The sequence below is a fragment of the Siniperca chuatsi genome, linkage group LG15 (genome assembly GCF_020085105.1).
Source record: "Siniperca chuatsi isolate FFG_IHB_CAS linkage group LG15, ASM2008510v1, whole genome shotgun sequence".
Classification (NCBI taxonomy): Eukaryota; Metazoa; Chordata; class Actinopteri; order Centrarchiformes; family Sinipercidae; genus Siniperca; species Siniperca chuatsi.
The window spans coordinates 28,886,929-28,906,928 of record NC_058056.1 but is presented as its reverse complement, the minus strand read 5'-3'; the positions used below and the strand labels follow the sequence as shown (position 1 = coordinate 28,906,928).

Sequence of the window (20,000 nt, the reverse complement as noted above, 5' to 3'; positions counted from 1 at the left end):
ATGGATGGATGGATGATGGATGGATGATGGAGTGTTGGATGATGGATGGATGATGGATGATGGATGATGGATGGATGGATGGATGATGGAGTGTTGGATGATGGATGGATGGATGATGGATGGATGATGGAGTGTTGGATGATGGATGGATGATGGATGGATGGATGGATGGATGATGGAGTGTTGGATGATGATGGATGGATGGATGATGGATGATGGATGGATGGATGGATGATGATGGTGTTGGATGATGGATGGATGGATGATGGATGGATGGATGGATGATGGAGTGTTGGATGATGGATGGATGATGGATGGATGATGGATGATGGATGGATGATGGATGGATGATGGATGGATGATGGATGATGGATGGATGATGGATGGATGATGGATGGATGATGGATGATGGATGGATGATGGATGATGGATGGATGATGGATGGATGGATGATGGATGATGGATGATGGATGGATGATGGATGGATGATGGATGGATGGATGGATGATGGATGGATGATGGATGGATGATGGATGGATGGATGATGGATGGATGGATGGATGGATGGATGATGGATGGATGATGGATGATGGATGGATGATGGATGGATGATGGATGGATGATGGATGATGGATGATGGATGGATGATGGATGGATGATGGATGGATGATGGATGATGGATGGATGATGGATGGATGATGATGGATGATGGATGGATGGATGATGGATGATGGATGATGGATGATGGATGGATGGATGATGGATGGATGATGGATGATGGATGGATGATGGATGGATGATGGATGGATGATGGATGATGGATGATGGATGGATGATGGATGATGGATGATGGATGGATGATGGATGGATGATGGATGGATGATGGATGATGGATGGATGATGGATGGATGATGGAGTGTTGGATGATGGATAGATGACGGATGGATGATGGATGGATGGATGATGGATGGATGATGGATGATTGACTGATGGATGGATGACGGATGGATGACGGATGATGGATGGATGATGGATGGATGATGGAGTGTTGGATGATGGATAGATGATGGATGGATGATGGAGTGTTGGATGATGGATAGATGATGGATGGATGATGGATGGATGATGGATGGATGATGGAGTGTTGGATGATGGATGGATGATGGATGGATGGATGGATGGATGATGGAGTGTTGGATGATGGATGGATGATGGATGATGGATGATGGATGGATGATGGATGGATGATGGATGATGGATGGATGATGGAGTGTTGGATGATGGATAGATGATGGAGTGTTGGATGTTGGATGGATGATGGATGGATGGATGATGATGGATGGATGATGGATGGATGATGGATGGATGATGGATGATGGATGGATGATGGATGGATGATGGATGATGGATGATGGATGGATGATGGATGGATGATGGATGGATGATGGATGATGGATGGATGATGGATGGATGATGGATGGATGATGGATGATGGATGATGGATGGATGATGGATGGATGATGGATGGATGATGGATGGATGATGGATGATGGATGGATGATGGATGGATGATGGATGATGGATGGATGATGGATGATGGATGATGGATGGATGATGGATGGATGATGGATGGATGATGGATGGATGATGGATGATGGATGGATGATGGATGGATGATGGAGTGTTGGATGATGGATAGATGATGGATGGATGATGGATGGATGATGGATGGATGATGGATGATGGATGGATGGATGTTGGATGTTGGATGATGGATGTTGGATGGATGATGGATGGATGATTGATGGATGATGGATGATGGATGGATGGATGTTGGATGTTGGATGATGGATGATGGATGGATGATGGAGTGTTGGAGTGAACTGTTTCAGCAGACGTCAGTATTTGAAATGAGTCGAGAGAAAATAAAATAAGCTGTCTCACAGTAAACAAAGATAATGTCGCCTGGACTCTGATGACTGTTCCTCATCACAAAACATCAAACCACACTTCAGCAACACTCAAAACATTTGGACAGAAATCAAAAGAAAATAAATTGTATTTCCTTTTGTCCTCATATATTTGGAATGACGTGTTATTATTATCAGCTCTGCAGCTCATGTTGCTCACCTGCAGACTTGCAGACGTGTTGCATTGATCCAGTGATCTGCGTGTTGGTGATCTCATGTTTTACACTCAGGCGGGATTTAGTCAGTTTGTCTTACTGAAACTGCTGAAAGCAGAGCCAGACAAGACATTTTAACTTATTATAACTCAGTTCATGATCAGCGATGGTTTTGCAGGATCACAGTGGATCTGTGCACAGACAGTGACGTGGCCTTCCACTTCAACCCTCGCTTCAATGAGAGCGGCAGGAAGGTGATCGTCAGGAACTCCTGCATCGGCAAGAAGTGGGGGAAAGAGGAGAGAGACGGCCAGAACTTCCCCTTCGTCCAGGGGCAGCCATTCGAGGTCAAATATTTAACTTATACCACTAAGAATACTCATATTTTAGGTATTAATTAATAATAATTTGCGACCTTCTGAATGTAAGGTACGACCAAAGTCCTTGTTTGCTTTTTATCTTCTAACGATGACGCTCAGGTGTCGGAGGGTCCCTGAATGCACCACTGTACACAGGTGTAGTTAAAGGGCCAGTCGGCCAGGTGACGACAGTTTGTGGTTTTGTTGTTGCAGATGAAGATCCTGTGCACCAACACGGAGTTTAAGGTGGCCGTCAACAGCACTCACTTGCTGTCGTTCCAACACCGGATCACCAACCTGAGATCCATCAACAGACTCAACATCCACAACGACCTCAAGCTGTCCAAGGTCCACATGGAGACTCTGTCCCACTGAGGCAGATCACCGGATCCACCACAGATCTACTGGGGATTCACTGGAGATGCGGGGGGGGGGGGTCATCTGTAGATCTACAGGAGATCATCAGTTAATCCACCATAAGAGATCAACCACCAACGATCTCCTGGAGATCCACCAGGGATCTTCTGGGGATCATTAGTGGATCCACTGTAGTCTCTCAGTTAATCCACAGGAGATCCCTTGTAGATCTACCGGAGATCCTCATTATATCTAGAATAGATCTACGGAACAGTGTTGGTGGATCCACAGTAGATTCTCCGTAGATCTGTGGGAGATCTTCCATAGATCCTGTAGATTTACAGGTGATCACCATAGATCACATCATCAGTAAATGACCGCAGATGATCGTCAGTGGATCCACAGTAGATCTTCAGTTAATCCAACGTATATCTTGAATAGATCTGTAGATGATTCTTGTTCTTTTATACATCCACAGACGGTTCTCAGTGGATCCACAGTAGATCCTCTTGTACTAGTTTTCTTCTGTTTGACTCGTATAAATAAAGGGTTAATCTTGCTGGAGTTTGTGTCTGTTTGTATCTGAACAGCAGGACAGGACCAAACCTGACCTCTGACCTCTGCCGGTCCCGTCAGTGCTGCAGCGGTGGATCCTCCCCGTGTGGGATCCGGTGTAAACTAACCAACAGAGTTCCAGTATTTTATTCCACAGACATCGGCGTCTTTCTTACTCTAAACAAACGAGCTCCTCACAGACCTGCAGGACTATAAGATCCACTTTAAATTGTTTTGTTATTTTAGCATGAATAACGCAGCAAAGAACACTTGTAATGTCGTTGATCCTGGTTCTGTTACACGAGTCCTCCGCTCTCCTGTGACACTGTCGGACACAACTGATGCAGCAGAACCAGAGATATCGGCTGTTTGATTCCACACATTCTTCTTCCCTGTTAAAACCTACATTACCCACAATGCAACTGGGCAGCTGACAGTTGAGATGCAGGTGTGTTACGCTAGTAGCCTCTAGCCTTTATACAACTTTTCCCACACAGGAGTACTCCCCAACACCAGCCGAGGTGGGACACAGGTGGAGCTCCCAGTCTTTTACATTTGCAGAGTCACATTTCTCCTGCAGCTCATCTCAAGTGTTGAAGTGCTCGCAGCCACCAGGGGGCGACACTGGAGCAGCTCCTGCTACAGGTGTGAAGGTTCCTGCTCCTGTCTGTCGGGAGAATAATTCCTGACAGACAGGACAGGAGGATAATTCTTTGTTAGAAAAAGAACAGAGTCAGTTTTGTTCAAATCTGAGCAGCAGCGTCTCAGACAGACAGATCACTCTGATCAATAAACCTGCTCTGATTGGACCCTGGCAGTCCTGACTGTGACCTTTGACCCCTGGCCCCTGGTTCTCCTGGTTCTGCCAGATGTTTTCTGCATGATGGAAACCTGCAGCAGGTTTTTACTGTTGCTCACAGACGGATTATTAGTGGACAGGACGTCTCTCTCTGTCTCTGCTGCTGTGAACCAACAACACCGTCAGACATTCATCATGTCACAAACCTGAATACAGTCCTGCAGGTCTCTAACTCCTCCCTCGAAGAGTCAGTCTGGATGACCCAGAGTCACTAAACTGGACACTGGATCATTAACATCTCTGCAATACTTGAAATATTGTGCAACATTCTCTGTTTTCAGTTTAATTTATTGATATTTATTCATACTTCTATTACTGCTGTGCAATAATATCCTCCGCCTCATAATCACCTTAATAAGCTGCACTTAACTTGACAGGACTCATTATTGCTCTATTACTTATTACTTATATTATTACTGTATTATTATACCGTACATACTCATCATCAACCGGTAAATCCACTTGGTACTTTACACTTATATTAATTTTATACTTATACCCACTTGGTACTTAATCTATCTGACCTGTATTATAGTGTTTTATATTTTTTGCTCAGTGCTTCTCTTCCTGTGTGACGTAAAGGCGAGCAGCTGTAACAGAGAGTTTCCCCTCGAGGATCAATAAAGTGTTTCTGATTCTGACATACATAGTGCCGATAATCATTAATTATAAAAAAAAATAAACATAAAACTAATAAGTAACAATAAAAGGAAAAAATAAATAAACAATACGTATAAAAAACAAATAAAACTTCCTAATACAATACAATGTACGCATTTTCAGTTTGGGGTTAATCTTAAGAAATCTACAGGTTCAGCTCGATCAGAAAAGATGTTTTTTAGAGGAAGAATTTGAAAACTTTGCTTTGTGTTTATGGAATTTACCCATTAAGAGTCTGAGATTTACAATAAAACACAAAGCTTTCACGTTACAGTCACGTTTATTTACCTATTTGCGCAGTGCATCTTGCTCCACTTTCTTTTTCCAAATACTTTATTGATATAAACAAATTTCCATTTCATCATAACCGAAGTGTCAAACTGCGTAAATGGAAGGTACAATCAAATCCAGTGGAGGGAAATAAGGACGAGGACAATAAAATAGAAAAATAAATAAATAAAGGCAGATTTAATGTTCTAAATGTTGATTTAATATTTCATCGTGTTGGACGTAGACGATCTTTGGCAGACTTCCTACGTCATGACGCAGCTGCTCCAGCTGGACGTCGCTGTGCTCGGACAGTAGTTGTTATATTGCCCAGAGGAACAGACAGGTTCAGGACCGTCGGTGCTCCGTTTAAACAGCGATTTAACATTTTAAAACAACATTTTATGAGCAGCTAACTGAAGGAACCGACGGCTGGAGTGTTTAGGATTAACTGGACAAACCGGGGAAAGAGGACTTTAGTGGTTTTGGCCGCTGCCAGCGGTTTTTACTCCAGCGGACAGAGAGGTTTCCTCCTTCAGGTTAGTTTGACCCTCGGCCTCTTCCCTGTCTGTCTGTTAGCTTCTGATGCTAACTGCTGTCTGACGTTATGTGAAAATAAACAGAGAGAAACACGTTCAGATTTATCGCAAAATTAGTTTTGTTCTGTTGAAATATCGACGCGCTGTTTTCCTTCCTCGCAGCTCTGTGTTAGTTAGCCACAGAGGCTAGTCAGTTAGCCAGGTGTATCACGGCTTCAGACGGCCGCGGCTAGTAGCATGCTAGTTAGCGCTGCGGCTAGCAAAGTTTGGCGACTTGTCTCGGGAAGTCGGCTCTGTGTGCAGACTGCTTGTTTGCTTGTTAACAGTGTGTTGGACCGTGTCTTCGGGCAGTTTAACAGACTGTGGCTTCGTACGGAGTCGCTTTCCCTGCTAAATGCTAACCTGCAGCAGCTGTCAGACAGCGGAGCTGCTGCAGAGGCCTCACACTGAAGTTCACAGCAGCTGTCTGGAGCTGCAGGGAGCTAACGCTAGCTGAGCTGTTAGCCTCAGACTGCAGACTCAGCAGCTGTGGCTCTGTGGCCCTGGACGGTTTAAAGATGTCTGCGGTTTGTTTTCCTGCTCTGACCTGCAGGTCAGCTGCAGGTGAGTAGAGCTGGTTAACGCTGTGGGGGGACTAGTCACCTGAAAGCTCTGCTTCTGACCTGCTGAACATGTAAACACTCCCAAAGTCCCAACAGAGACGAGCAGCACACACTGACATCAGAGCAGCTGGCAGCAGAGAGTGTTGTGGCTTTTTAAAACTAATACGCGATCAATCGATTATCATTATATTAGTTTCGGCTCACGCGTCCAACACACTGCTGTGTAGTTCTGCCTTTTTCACGCTGTCACGTTCACCAGTCTGCCATGATGTTATTTAGCTCAGTAAGAGCACCAGTGGTCCCGGAGTCTGGGTCCACGTTTACCTGCACGTTAGCGTCCTGGTTCTGGTTCTGGTTCACATTCAGGACCTGACAGTGAGGCGGAGGATCAGGAGCCCGGGTCTTCACCCCCCCTGTTCGCAGGAAGACAGTGTGCAGGTTTCTTTGCTTCCTGAACATGTCAGACGGTTCTGTAACGGCAGATTTACTTTGTGGTTTTTAAGCTGCAGTGACCAGATTCCAGCTGGACTGATTAGTCAATTAATCGGTAATTGGCAGAAATGTAATCAGCAGCTTCTCTGGTAATCGATTAATCGTTAAGATGAAAAATTGTCTGCTTTCCGTCTCAGGAAGTGAATCTCTGTGGGCGTCGCCTCAAACTCTTTCTCACGATGTTTTGACATTTTGTGCTTTTAATTAATCGTTTAATCAAGAATTTAATCGCAGATTCATTAATCTTTAAGATTTTCTGTGAGGCTGCCTCCCTCTCAGCGCTCGGAGAAGCTGGAACCAGAGGACGAATCTGCTTTTATCTGGGAAATGGATCAGCTAATTGATTAATCAGCTGACTCCAGTTGTATATGTGCTTTATGTAACGCCATCCTGACTGCGAACCGCAGTGCGTGTTCACGATACTTTATGTTCCTGCTGCCTGTATTTTCTGATCACTTCCTGTTGTGAAGATGAGGGGTTTTATTGATCTTAGGTGATCAGCAGCTGTTCCTGTAAAGACTCTGAAGCTGCACTTTGAGCTCCGTCCTGTGATTAACAGCCAGCTATCAGCCCGTCCAGACTCTGAGCACGCCGCACGCCGTTTGCTCAACATTCAAAATACAACTGTAAATCTAGACGTTTCACTTCTGTCTCTGTAGATGTTTTTAAGCTTTTTTTTTACCTGAAAGATTCGTCCACATATGCATGAAATACAGCAGCTTCCTGTTAAACACTTCTTATTCATTCAAAGTGAAGGTCAAAAGCTCAAATGCACCACGTTGTTAAAATGCAATGAAAGAAACCAAATTAAAGTCGAGAAAAGGAAGCTTGTTGTTGTCTGCATGTGTTTATATTCACAAACCCAAACGCTTCTTATCCGTTTCTGTTAAAATTGAGAAATATATAATTCGCAGTTCAGCAGATTCGGAGTTTGGTGCCGCCTTGTTGAAGCTCTCATATAAAAGTGATGATTTGATAAGAGGAGCGACGCGTTAGTCCGACTGTTCTCTGAACCACAAACGTCCACCGAACATCTCAACACAGTCAGGTGTTGGGATTCAGGTAGGGCAGGTTTTGGTTATTAGCAGAAATATTGCAGATATTTATGAATATTAATAAAATTATTGATGAATAATTACGGGACACCAGCCTGGGATCAGGGACCAAATGTGAAAAACAGTCTCAGAGGCGGCTGTCCACCTACAAATGCTGATATTTAAGGTATCTTCCATTAAAAGGCGGAACAGTGGAGCTGACCGTCTCAACCAGCTGCCGTCACAACACGTACACACAGTAACCACAGGCTCTCTGCAAGATAGCGCTTATTTAACCTTAGCACCGATTCACAATCAATACGTTCGATCAACAGCCGCTATCGTCTAGTCTAAACATTAAGCATGCAACAATCAGCAAGCATGTAAGGTGTGTGTGTGTGTGTGTGTGTGTGTGTGTGTGGTACAATAGAGAGGGGGGTGCAAGGAAGGTGGCGGCCACGTGGGTGGTCGTCAAAGCCAAATGGCGGGCAGACCCGCGAAACTCAAACAAAAGGACGGAGCTAAAACGGGAGGACGAGCTCTATTTGTCCTCAAAATGTTCAGCCAGCCAAGCTGCACGTTACCTGTGCTGTTTGAGGTGTGTAAGCGTGTAAAGGTGCGAGTTAGTGGAGAGAGGAAGGCGCAAAGGAATCCCAAATGCCGTGACAAGGCGTCCCTTTATCACGCAGGAACCCGGCAGCAGACTTGCATCCAGCGGCCGTGTTACTGGACCTCAGCCTGATAAAGCACCGTTATTAGCTGCCTCAGTGGCTAAAGCTAGCACAGCGGCGTGGTACCGATACAAAATGGAACGTGCTTCACATAAAGAAACGCGCAGCAATTCAACGCAGCGGCCCGTCACTTTCCAGAAAGCAAAGCACGATTCACAACAATGAAAGTCCGATGAAATAACAGTTAAAAATAAAATCCATCTCTTCCCAGACACAAGCCTCCTGCTTGGAATCGCTCTCGGTTGGCGACTGATGGATGCGTCAGTTTGTTTGGATTTGTCTGCCGGAGTTTCTCTCGGGCTCGGACGCCGACGAAGCCGGGTCCACCGGCGAAACTGTTGCTTTCGGGCAGCAAAGGAAAACGGCGGCCGGCGTCGGTGAGAGAGGGGCTCAGCGGCGGTCTTGCTCTCCGTGAAGAGAAGAGTGCGGGATCGTTATGGGGAGTTAACGATCAGGATCTGTTTCTCGTCCAGCGAGTTGAGACTCGTCCTAGGGAAATTAAAGCTCACGTAGAAAGCGTCTTCCTGTGGTAACGGGAGTTACCGTGGAGACAGACGTAAGGCGCCTCCTTTCGTAAACCGGTTACTGAAAATAACTTTGATAATAAATTAATTGTAATTCAAAGTGAAAATGAGTCGGTCACAGCAGACCAGCTGAACGTGCACAAATGTCAAGTTTTTCCATGTTCAAATATACAATTCAACTTACAGACGGGCGCCAGCTGACAGCAGACAGGTGACAGGTGACAGCAGCAGGAAGTGTGTCGGCGTGGAGTCCGGCCGCCACGAGCCTCCAGAGCAGCTTCAGGGCTGCTGGAGTCTGAGGAGCTCTGCTGGAGGACGAGCGCCTCCTCCGCTAGCTGCTCCCTCAGTTATATATCCAGCCTTTATTAAGCAGCTCGTCTCTGAGGTCAGACACACCTGAGTGCAGCAGGTAGAGACACCAGCTGAAGGACAGACGGCAGCAGAGACAGACGTCCCCACGCAGATCTGAAGGTTTATATTAAATCATCTGGTCTGATGGAGACGCTGCTGCAGAGCGCTGTCTGACACCTGAGACCTTCCACAGGTGCGACGCCGGGCCGAGGTCAGGTGACCGTAAAGGCCGCAGCATTTTATTCACATCGTTTCCGTCGTCACCAAACGGCTCGGGGAGCGCTGCTGTTTCTCTGTTACTCAGGTTTTTACTGTAATTTGTCCCCCGTCTGTATATGAAGCTCAAAATGTCCAATAATAAATATATAATGAATTAATATTTTGTTTGTTTTAAATTCAGCAGGAATTTCAACGGAAATCTATTAAATTCTATTTTATTAAATATTATAATTAACATTATAATAGTCTATTAGATTATTTTTCTTGCAGCCGTTTCGATAATCGCTTAATGACTGATGTAGTTTTTCAGGCAGAACTTCCTCTGCTGTCAGCTGTTGTGTTTTATATCTCGACGTGTGAAGGCGTCGGCTCAGACTCTGAATCCGCAGATTCATCTCTAATGACAGTAACTTTTCCCTGTAGTTTGTGTTCGATTACAAAGTTATTTTCCAGGAAACTTCCTATGAAATTATTACCTGCAACAGCAAAGTGTTGCCTTTTGTTTGTGTGTCGGTGTTTGTCTGTCGATCAGCTGACTGGAGTCTTATCAGCTGCACACTAATCGTTTATTATCAGTTTGTCTGCAGTCAGAATATCGGACGACCGGCTACTGTTTATTTCACTGCTTCAGTTTATTTCCTCATTTTATTTTTAAGTTTCCTCACTGAAAGTAGAGTTTCAGAACAGCAGCGAGCTCGGAAACAGTTTAGGATTTGAAGGTGCTTTTACCCACACAGGAAGTGACTCCTTAATGTTCGAACGGTTCCTCATACGTGCGCCACGATTAAATACATATCTGAATCGGTTCAGTCAAACCTGTCAGGCTCACTGACTCGGTACAGAGAGTTAATACCCAAACAAACATAAAGACGACATTTTACTTCAATATTTTCTCAAAAAACAGAGAGACAAAGAAACATAGAAAACGTACATCTGGAAAACAAGGCTGGAAAATTAGGGTTAGGTCGGTTTCCGGTCTTGCCGGTCCAGTCCGGCGTACGAGCATAAACCGGTTTGATTTTTATGCGAACTGACTGAACTGGCATTTGTCATTAGGAGACGTTACGGCCGATTTAAAAAAAGACAAGAAGCAGTTCTCAGTGATGTCAAACCTTTAACGACTTTCAACACGGGACAAGAACTCAAAAACTCAGTAGGGCTAACGAAACGTAACAGCCACCTCGCTAACCGTTAAAACTATAAACCAGCACAAAAATTAAAACGCAAACCGCCGTGTTCTGAACAGACACATCACGAACACTAACAAAAACTAACATTTGCATAAAACCTCAAACTTAAACTGCTCAGTCCAGCACTAGGCATGATGGGAAATGCGGGCTGTCGCCACAATACTCTTGCACTGTCTGCAGCACGTGTAGCAGAGTACGCATCACTGCTGAGCAGGCGGTGGCGCGGAGCTAAGTTGCTGATTAGTTTGTGAAATACATTGCTGGAAAGTTAATAAACAGTGACCCCATCATTTTCCCTTTTCAATATAACTCTCATATAACCCCGTACCCGACGACAGTCACTCATGCTTATCATATCTGTTTGCTATGTTAGCGAGGTAGCTTGCCGGCTGTAGTTTGTCAGTACAGTCGGTAACGTAAGCACGAAGCCTCGTTTTGATCGGCTCCCGTTCGCCCTGTTAAAGTAGCTGCATTACGCTGTTAATACAAACTCAACACTGTCTGTATCATTTCAAATAAAATCCCTGTAGCGTGTCAGTGGACAGAAACCCTTCATTTCTTAACGAGGCTTTTACTGTGAAACGTTTGCAGGAACGCGTTGTGGAAAACTCAAAACTCACGGGCTCTCATTATGTGACACTCGGGAGCGGCTGAGTCATATATGGTATTATTGCTCTGGTATTGGGCTTAATATCAAACCGGTTTAAACATTTTTACATCGGCCCAACCCTAATAGAGGTGTGTGTGTGTGTGTGTGTGTTGCAGCAGTCCTGTTCAGACATGTCAGGTATGTCGGTGCTGTTTCTTTTCTTGGAGGTGTTTCTCAGAGCAGGTGAGTCTCTGCAGGCTGAAGTTATGTAATTATTCACATTATCACAGAAACGTTTGCGTGCTTCTCCTGTGCTGCTGTTTGTGGTGAGTTGCGAACGCCGACCTTTGAACGCCACTGCTGCTGATTCATGCGTCGTCTCTCTGAAGCCTCCGTCGCTTTCACAGAGAAGCGGAGATGTTTGTGTTGATCACAGATGAAGGGCGTCTGTGTGAATGTGGAAGTTAAGTCTGTCGCTCGTCTGACATCAATGTTGACACACACTCTGTGAACAACTAACATGAACGCAGCTTCTGTCAGCTGTGAACGTGATGGAGAATCAGAATCAGGTTTATTGCCAAGTACAGGGTTTAATTTGTTAGGCCCGGTGGCAAGTATGTTTTAACGGGTGCCGGTAGCGATAGACTGATGGCAGCATTAAGGTCGGGCCCTATAGTTTCTGTGAAACAGAATCACGGAATTGAGAATTTAAAAAAAGCTATAACACAGATTCCACCTTTAATGCGCGGGCATTAAAGGTGGGGTACGCGATTCTGGAGAAGTCCAATACCAGGACAAATATGATGATACAGAGCGAACAACGACACAGCAAGTAATGTAACTAAAGTTAGCTAGGTCGCGAGTTAGCAAACTGTCGCTACAGCTGCTGCTGCGAAGCTAACAGCCAGAGAGGACGGGACGGTTTCCCAGAGCCAGCACAGCAGCTCCAGACAGCGACGCTCACAACTCTCCTGCTGCTACAGCTAACATCACAACAACAGCAATAACTTAGCAAACTAGAGAGTCGGCTGAATGTCCGCGGGCGAGTCCTGGTCGGTCTGTGGTCGGCACGCCGCTCCAAGTATAAACATGAGAATTTCATGGAGCAGAGATTTGTGTCTCAGTTTGTTGTCTGAACAGTTTCACTTAATATAAACTTTATTATAACAGTATTTCAGCGACCATATTTTGAACATGTAACAGGCTCTGCAGGACGTCCTGGACTCATTTCTTGTGGTTAAAAAGTAAAATCCTTTCATTCGTGTACACAGTGTTACTGTGCGTGATGCCTATACAGTAATGGCTGCTTCTTTACTCCTGCTTCAACCTGGACTAGTCTACTAAGGTAACAAATAATCATCATATTGAGACCAAACAACACTTTTGTTGGGCCAAATGTCAGCCTTCAGATTCAGTCACAAGGTTACAAAGACACTCTCTGTATTCATCTAACTGCTGTTAACAACATTCATATTGTCGCCTGCAGGGCTTTGAAGAAGTACCTTCATCCGGTACTCAGAACGTAAGTTATAAAACCTGCAAATTGTTAGAAACTAATGCTAAATATTTGCAAATAACTGGAGAGCTCAGTTGTTCTGCTATAATGTGAATATGGTTGCAAACAGCTGTCTGACGGGCTGATTGGTACCTTGTGTGTCCAGGTCAAACTGAGAAAACCAGTTTGCTCGGTTATAAAACCTCCTGTGTGTTTTTCTCTCAGACGATGTTTGTGCAACACACACACACACACACACACACACACACACACACACACACACACACACACACACACACAGAGCGTGTTGGTGTTTTCCCAGGATGCCTTGTGGTTGAGGCAGCGGAGGGTGTTGTCATCTGGCTGTTTTACAGAGGAACTGAGGCCGCCTCTGCTGTTTCACTCTTTCCAATCACAGGCCACACGGGGCTGCAGACGTGGTCACGTGACTCTAACAGCTGGTTTCTTCCATAAAGTAGTTGTTGTTGTTGTTGTTGTGAGAGACTGAAACCAGAACAGTCCAAATCTGAGCAGCAGCGGTGGAAATATCCTGATTTGTAGTCTAAAACACTGGATCCTACATTTCCCATAATGCACCTGCATAGTGTCTTTTTCATTAGAGCCTCTCTGCCTGGTGAACAGCACGTCTTTATAAGTCACACCTCCGGTTTGTAACACAGACTTTACGTTAGACATTTATTAGCCATATTAATCCTAAACGTGATTGGACGATAGAGAGTGTGAGTCAGTGGGAGGTCAGAGGTCACAGCGTTGAGGCTGTAAAGGAACCAGGAACACACAGAGGTCGCGGGGGGGTCTGACTGTAGAGTTTGTTTAATATCCAGCTGGAGCCAGATGGGTGGAGCTAACCAATCACAGCTGATGCAGCATCGCCACTCAGCCGTACTGAATCCTCCGCGGCCCAGAAATCATTTTCCACATAAACCTCCATTTTAAAAGACACGTCTGTAAAACTGTCCAACTGCAGACAAGCTGTTATTGCTCTTTGTGGGGAGGGTTTTTAATCTTTCCCAGAGTCTAGAAAATGTTGCTAATGCTAATCGTGAAAATGTGTGACATCATCCCGGCGTAAAGCCTGTAGTCTGAGCGGGAAGGCGCGGGGGCCATCTTGGAGTCTGGTAGCCAATCGGATAATTTTATCCTGATAACAGCGTGCGCTGCCTTCATCAGAGCGCCGACTGTAGAAGCACGACAGGAAATGAGCAACGAAGGTGTCCGGCCAGACTGGAACCTGCTCGGTGACGGGAATCTCTGCAGAAGAAGTTCGCAGCATCGGGACATTTAGGCAAAGCTGCGAATCAACGAGCAGGACTGATTTATGGCAATATTAGGGATTTACACGATGAATCTGTGTGATGACGGTCTTTGATTTGTCAGGAAATGCTAAACTATATCATGAGATATATATCAAACAGGTAGAATATGGACCTTGTAGCATAAGATGGTGTCGTCCCTCATTCGTCCAGGAGCGGTCCATCGTAGAAAAGGTTTCAGTCGTAGTCGTCTGGACGCTGTTTTCAGAATCAAGACGTTTCGGCTCCCATCCGGAAGTCATTCTCAATTGTGAAGAAATGGGACGGGAACTAGAAATTTAAGCTACTCTGTGTTACATAAGCCCCGCCCTCAGGGAGGAGTCTACCTGAGTATCTGTTGATTAGCTAGTTTCACCTGAAACTGACCTAATAGTTTCCATGATGGCCCAGTAATCAGTAATCAGGCCTATTGTTTTCTGGCTGCACCTCCCTCATCACTGTTCAGTACCTGATTAGCATGTGATTGGCTTGACCACGGTGATAATACACTCTGATAGACTTTGGGCAGATTGAATCTCAGACCACCATTTCTCCATTCAGTGCAGTGAGGAAAACTGCAAAGAGCGGTACACAGGTGAGACCAAACAGCCACTTCACAAAAGACTTTATCAGCACAGACGACACGCTAACTCAGGATTACAGAGCGCGTGCGCTTGCATCTGAAAGCTACAAACCGCACATTTGAAGACAGCGAGGTGAAGAGTCTCAGTAGAGAGAAGAGTTGGTTTGAAAGAGGAGTCAAAGGAAGCCATTTTTGTGAAAAAAGAAAACCCCTCTTTGAACAGAAATGGTGGTCTGAGATTCAATCTGCCCAAAGTTTACCACAGTGTATTAACACCGTGGTCAAGCCAATCACATGCTAATCAGGTACTTAACAGTGATGAGGGAGGTGCAGCCAGAAAACAATAGGCCTGATTACTGATTACTGGGCCATCATGGAAACAATTAGGTCAGTTTCAGGTGAAACTAGCTAATCAACAGATACTCAGGTAGACTCCTTCCTGAGGGCGGGGCTTATGTAACACAGAGTAGCTTAAATTTCCAGTTCCCATCCCATTTTTTCACAATTGAGAATGACTTCCGGATGGGAGCCGAAATGTCTTGATTCTGAAAACAGCGTCCAGACGACTACGACTGAAACCTTTTCTATGACCTTGTAGCATGTAGCATTGTGCTAATTCTAATGTTTTGCTCTTCAGAACTACATATCCGTTCAGACTGGACCGACCGCTTCATGTTTCATCTCCTGTGCAGCTGAACAGCAGGCTTGCAGGGACGCACGCAGTAGCTGTGAAGGTAACGGGGAAGAGCGAGCGCGACCCCCTGCAGAGCCTGTACGAGCAGGCGGTCACTGCCACGTGCCGCCGCAAATCTGCGTTTTTCCGTAATCGATTCCGTCGATGAGTTTTTTTTTTTAGGCCGTGTTGTCAACGTAAAATGTCTTTTTCTGTTTTGAGATCTCTTCATGTGAAAACTGCCTCGTCGTCTCAAACGCTTTGTGATGTTTTTGCCCTCGAGGACAATAACGTTCACTCTACTCGCTGGTAACCAGTAGCAACGCTCCCACACCAGTCAGAGCCGAGCAGCTTATTCACACCGCTGATGGGCTGAACACCGAGTGTGCGTTCCAGACATATTGATTACCTGCTGCCTTATATAGACACAAGGAGAGAGTTCTAGCAGCTGATTGGCTCATTGACTGACACACACACACACACACACACACACACACACACACACACACACACACACACACACACACACACACAGTGTGTGCAGTGTAAGCAGAGCTGAGTCTGACAGCAGCTGCTGTCACTTTATAGAAGCAGCTGGACCCTGTGCTGCTGTGGTCCAAACACACACACACACACACACACACACACACACACACACACACACACACACACACACACAAAACACACACACACACACAGAAACACACACACACACACACACACACACACACACAGAGACACACACACACACACACAGACACACACACACACACACACACACACAGACACACACACACACACAGACACACACACACACACACAGAAACACACACACACAGAAACACACACACACACACAGACACACACACACACACACAGAAACACACACGTGGTCACATGGTCCTTTTTTGTTTAGTTATAATAATGTTTCAGTATTGAACCTGAACCACAAAGACTCTGCGCTGAAAGCCCGACACCCTTTCAGCCCAGAGTCTCTGTGACGCTCACGAAAGCCCCGTCCTGCGTCACGAAGCCCCGTCCTGCGTCACGAAACCCCGTCCTGCGCCACGAAACCCCGTCCTGCGCCACGAAGCCCCCGCCCTGCGCCACGAGCCCCGCCCTGCGCCACGAGCCCCGCCCTGCGCCACGAACCCCGCCCTGCGCCACGAGCCCCGCCCTGCGCCACGAAACCCCGTCCTGCGTCACGAGCCCCGTCCTGCGTCACGAAACCCCGTCCTGCGTCACGAAACCCCGTCCTGCGTCACGAGCCCCGTCCTGCGTCACGAGCCCCGCCTGCGCCACGAAGCCCGCCCGTCCTGCGCCACGAACCCCGTCCTGCGCCACGAGCCCCGCCCCTGCGCCACGAGACCCCGCCCTGCGCCACGAAACCCCGTCCCGCGCCACGAGCCCCGTCCTGCGCCACGAGCCCCGTCCTGCGCCACGAGCCCCGTCCTGCGCCACGAGCCCCGCCCTGCAACACGAGCCCCGTCCTGCGCCACGAGCCCCCGCCCTGCGTCACGAACCCCGTCCTGCGTCACGAAACCCCGTCCTGCGTCACGAAACCCCGTCCTGCGTCACGAAACCCCGTCCTGCGTCACGAGCCCCGTCCTGCGTCACGAAACCCGTCCTGCGTCACGAAACCCGTCCTGCGTCACGAAACCCGTCCTGCGTCACGAGCCCCGTCCTGCGTCACGAGCCCCGTCCTGCCTCACTGGGGGCTCTGCTACAGCTGCAAAAGTAAAAACAACTAATAATATTCATTTCTCATTCGGCAAATATCAACTCAGTAACTGTGTGATTATTAGGCAGGAGGCTCTGAACGTTAGCTGAACGTTGGCTGAACGTTAGCTGAACGTTAGCTGAACGTTAGCTGGTCTTTGCTCTGCTGCAGGTCTCAGATTCTGGTGTAACAGCGGCAGCAGGCCGAGGTCGAGCACTCGTCCTTCTCATCAAACAGAACACAAGTTCTTACTTCAACATGACGGGCAGAAGAACAGTATTTCGTCTTGTTAACAGCTCGTGTTCGTTCGCGTCATTAGTTTCTTTTCTTTGCAGACGTCTGAAGAGTCAGAGAGAAACGATCTAACAGATTATGAATCAAGGATTCGATCAGGGATCCGTTGGCCACGAATCTTAATGAATCCAGGTATTTGCTAACGTGGAACCGCATCCAAAGTGGATGGATGCTATCAGAACCATCCCTACTTCTGGATTTATTCTCCATATACAGCCTCAGATTCACACGGTGAAATGAAAAGGTGACGTCTGCAGGTTTTGCTTCCATCCACCTGTTTTTACGCACGTTTTCTATTTGCACATTAAAAAACCTGAGCGGAAAATTTTGAAAATGCAAACAAGTTTTTTACGCTCGGGGCGTGGAAGCTGTTTGTGGGTGAAACCAGAAGCAGACGGAGAGAATAACTGCTGACGTCACGAAGAGCTGGAATCAGAATCAGAAAGACTTTATTGATCCTGAAGGGAAACTCTTTGTTACAGCAGGAGGAAGTGCTAGCAAACAATATAATACACTATAAACACTATAAAACAGGTCAGAAAATACATTAAGTACCTAGTGGGTTTACCGGCTGATGATAATACAGTATAATAATACACTGTAATAATATAAGTAATAAGCAGTGGTGCCTGTACTGTCGAGTTCAGTGCAGCTTATTGAGATTATTAAGATGTTGCACAGCAGTAATGGAGGTATGAATAATATCAATATCCATAAATAGGAAAAACTAACAGGAAAACTAAATATTGCACAATTATTTGAGAGCATCAGCTGTGTGGAGCGATGAGGAGGCTGGAGCCTTCCTCACATGAACTCATGAAGCCGACAGAAACGTCATGTTTCCATCACGTTAACGACGTCGTCTCTCCGCGTCCTCTTCTTCTTCTGCGGCGCTTTAACGGCAGCGGCTGGAGGATCGGCTCCGTCGGCTGTTCACCTCCATCAGCCAATGAGCTCGCGTTCTCGCAGCAGCGGCGGCGGCGGAGGGCGGAGACGAGCGGCGCGTCACGTTTTCTCTTCACGAGTTTCTGGAAGTTCAGTTAAAATGTTTGCGTTACATCTGGAGGGAAACCTGACTCGTGTCGGGAATGAGTGAAGAAGGGAGAGAGACGGCGCGCAGCCTCAGTGACGCTGCCTGCTGCAACATGTCCCAGAATGCATCAGTGGTGCGTCTTTATTGGTTTAGTTTGCTGTCTGGTTGTTCAGTGAACTGGATGGTTTTGTGTCGTCTGTGAGCAGGTTGTGTGACAGATGTGTGTGTTTTCTAATGAATCTGAACCAGTTATTTGTTAATAGTGTGTGTGTGTGTGTGTGTGTGTGTGTGTGTTTTCCTGCAGAGTGTGTGTTTGCGTCCTGAGGGGGTGGAGCCAGGTTTCCTGTCGGGAAGGAGTCGCCGTGAATGTCTGAGAGATGTAAAGCTGAAGGATCAGCGGAGCTGTCATTCAAACCAGGACCACGCCCCCGCCGCCAGCAGCCAATCAGCACGCAGTCTGGAGGTAAGCCTACTTCCTAACACAGTGGCAGAACATGAACACAAACTCTGCTGCTGAAGGAGAGAAGTCAACTACGACTCCCAGGGTGCATTTCACTAACAAACAGCCAATCGCAGAGCTTCGTGTTCTGTTACTGAAGCTAAAGTTTACACTTTGTAGAAAACTAATAAAAACATCCCGCTGTTTAAATCAGTTCACTTCCTGATTTCATCCTTTTTTTCAAACTTCAGAGGATGTTTCTAGTTTGTAGGATGACATCGCTGATGATGTAACATGATGAAAATACTGACTGACTGTATGAAAAGTGAGTCATTGCTGTTGCACAATCCCACCCTGACTGTTTCTCCGTCCAGACTCAACTTTCTACATCAGACTGAAGCAGAAACACTCGTCTGCGACGTTTCACAGAAAGACGGAGGGAACGTGTAAATAAACGTCGGTTGCACGTTACGTGCGTTAACCTCTCAACCAGCAGGACGCCAACCTTTTATAACGCTGCGTGACGTTTATTTAAGAACAAATCAGCAGTGAAAATGACTCTGGTCAAAGCTTCGATACTGTAAATAAAGTTATTACGAAATGAATAGTTAACGAACATCCAGACAGGAAGTCAGACTTCTAATAAAATACATTTTTAAAATACTTTTACGACCTAAAACTTAAAATAAGACGTTTTCTGTTGTTGTTTTTTCTTCTCAACTTTAAGTATTGAAGTTTAAAAAATAAAATAGCGGACATTAAATGTAAAGTTTTCTGAGTTGTGCTGCAGTGTTTAGCAGAAAGAGTGAATCTGGTGCTGCAGGCGAGTCGCCGTCTCTGCGACTGGGAACAATTAGGATTACACAACCTGAAGCCAGGGAGGCTAATCAGAGCCAGAAACGCTGTTATATAAAACACAGAGAGCAGCGAGAGGTCAGAGGTCACACACACACACACACTCACACACACACACACACACACACACACACACACTCAC

At 46.2% G+C, this 20,000-nt stretch overlaps 2 protein-coding genes across 4 annotated transcripts in view; both read left to right on the top strand.

The window, feature by feature from the left end:
• The window catches only part of lgals3b (lectin, galactoside binding soluble 3b), a 10,797-nt gene extending 7,397 nt beyond the window's left edge, over window positions 1–3,400 (top strand). The window contains exons 6-7 of the mRNA XM_044167092.1: window positions 2,304–2,472; window positions 2,698–3,400. Of these exons, the coding sequence (XP_044023027.1) occupies window positions 2,304–2,472; window positions 2,698–2,859 (331 nt within the window). The 3' untranslated portion in view covers window positions 2,860–3,400. The remainder of the gene's footprint in view (window positions 1–2,303; window positions 2,473–2,697) is intronic.
• A 2,077-nt stretch (window positions 3,401–5,477) lies between these two features.
• The window catches only part of fbxo34 (F-box protein 34), a 21,955-nt gene continuing 7,432 nt past the window's right edge, over window positions 5,478–20,000 (top strand). Inside the window, exons 1-3 of one of the 3 annotated variants that reach the window (XM_044167871.1) lie at window positions 5,478–5,721; window positions 12,940–12,975; window positions 18,869–19,027. The gene's annotated coding sequence lies outside the window, so the exon portion shown is untranslated. Of the gene's footprint in view, window positions 5,722–12,939; window positions 12,976–18,849; window positions 19,028–20,000 lie in introns of those variants that run through there. The other 2 variants (XM_044167870.1, XM_044167872.1) reach the window with 2 other exon arrangements.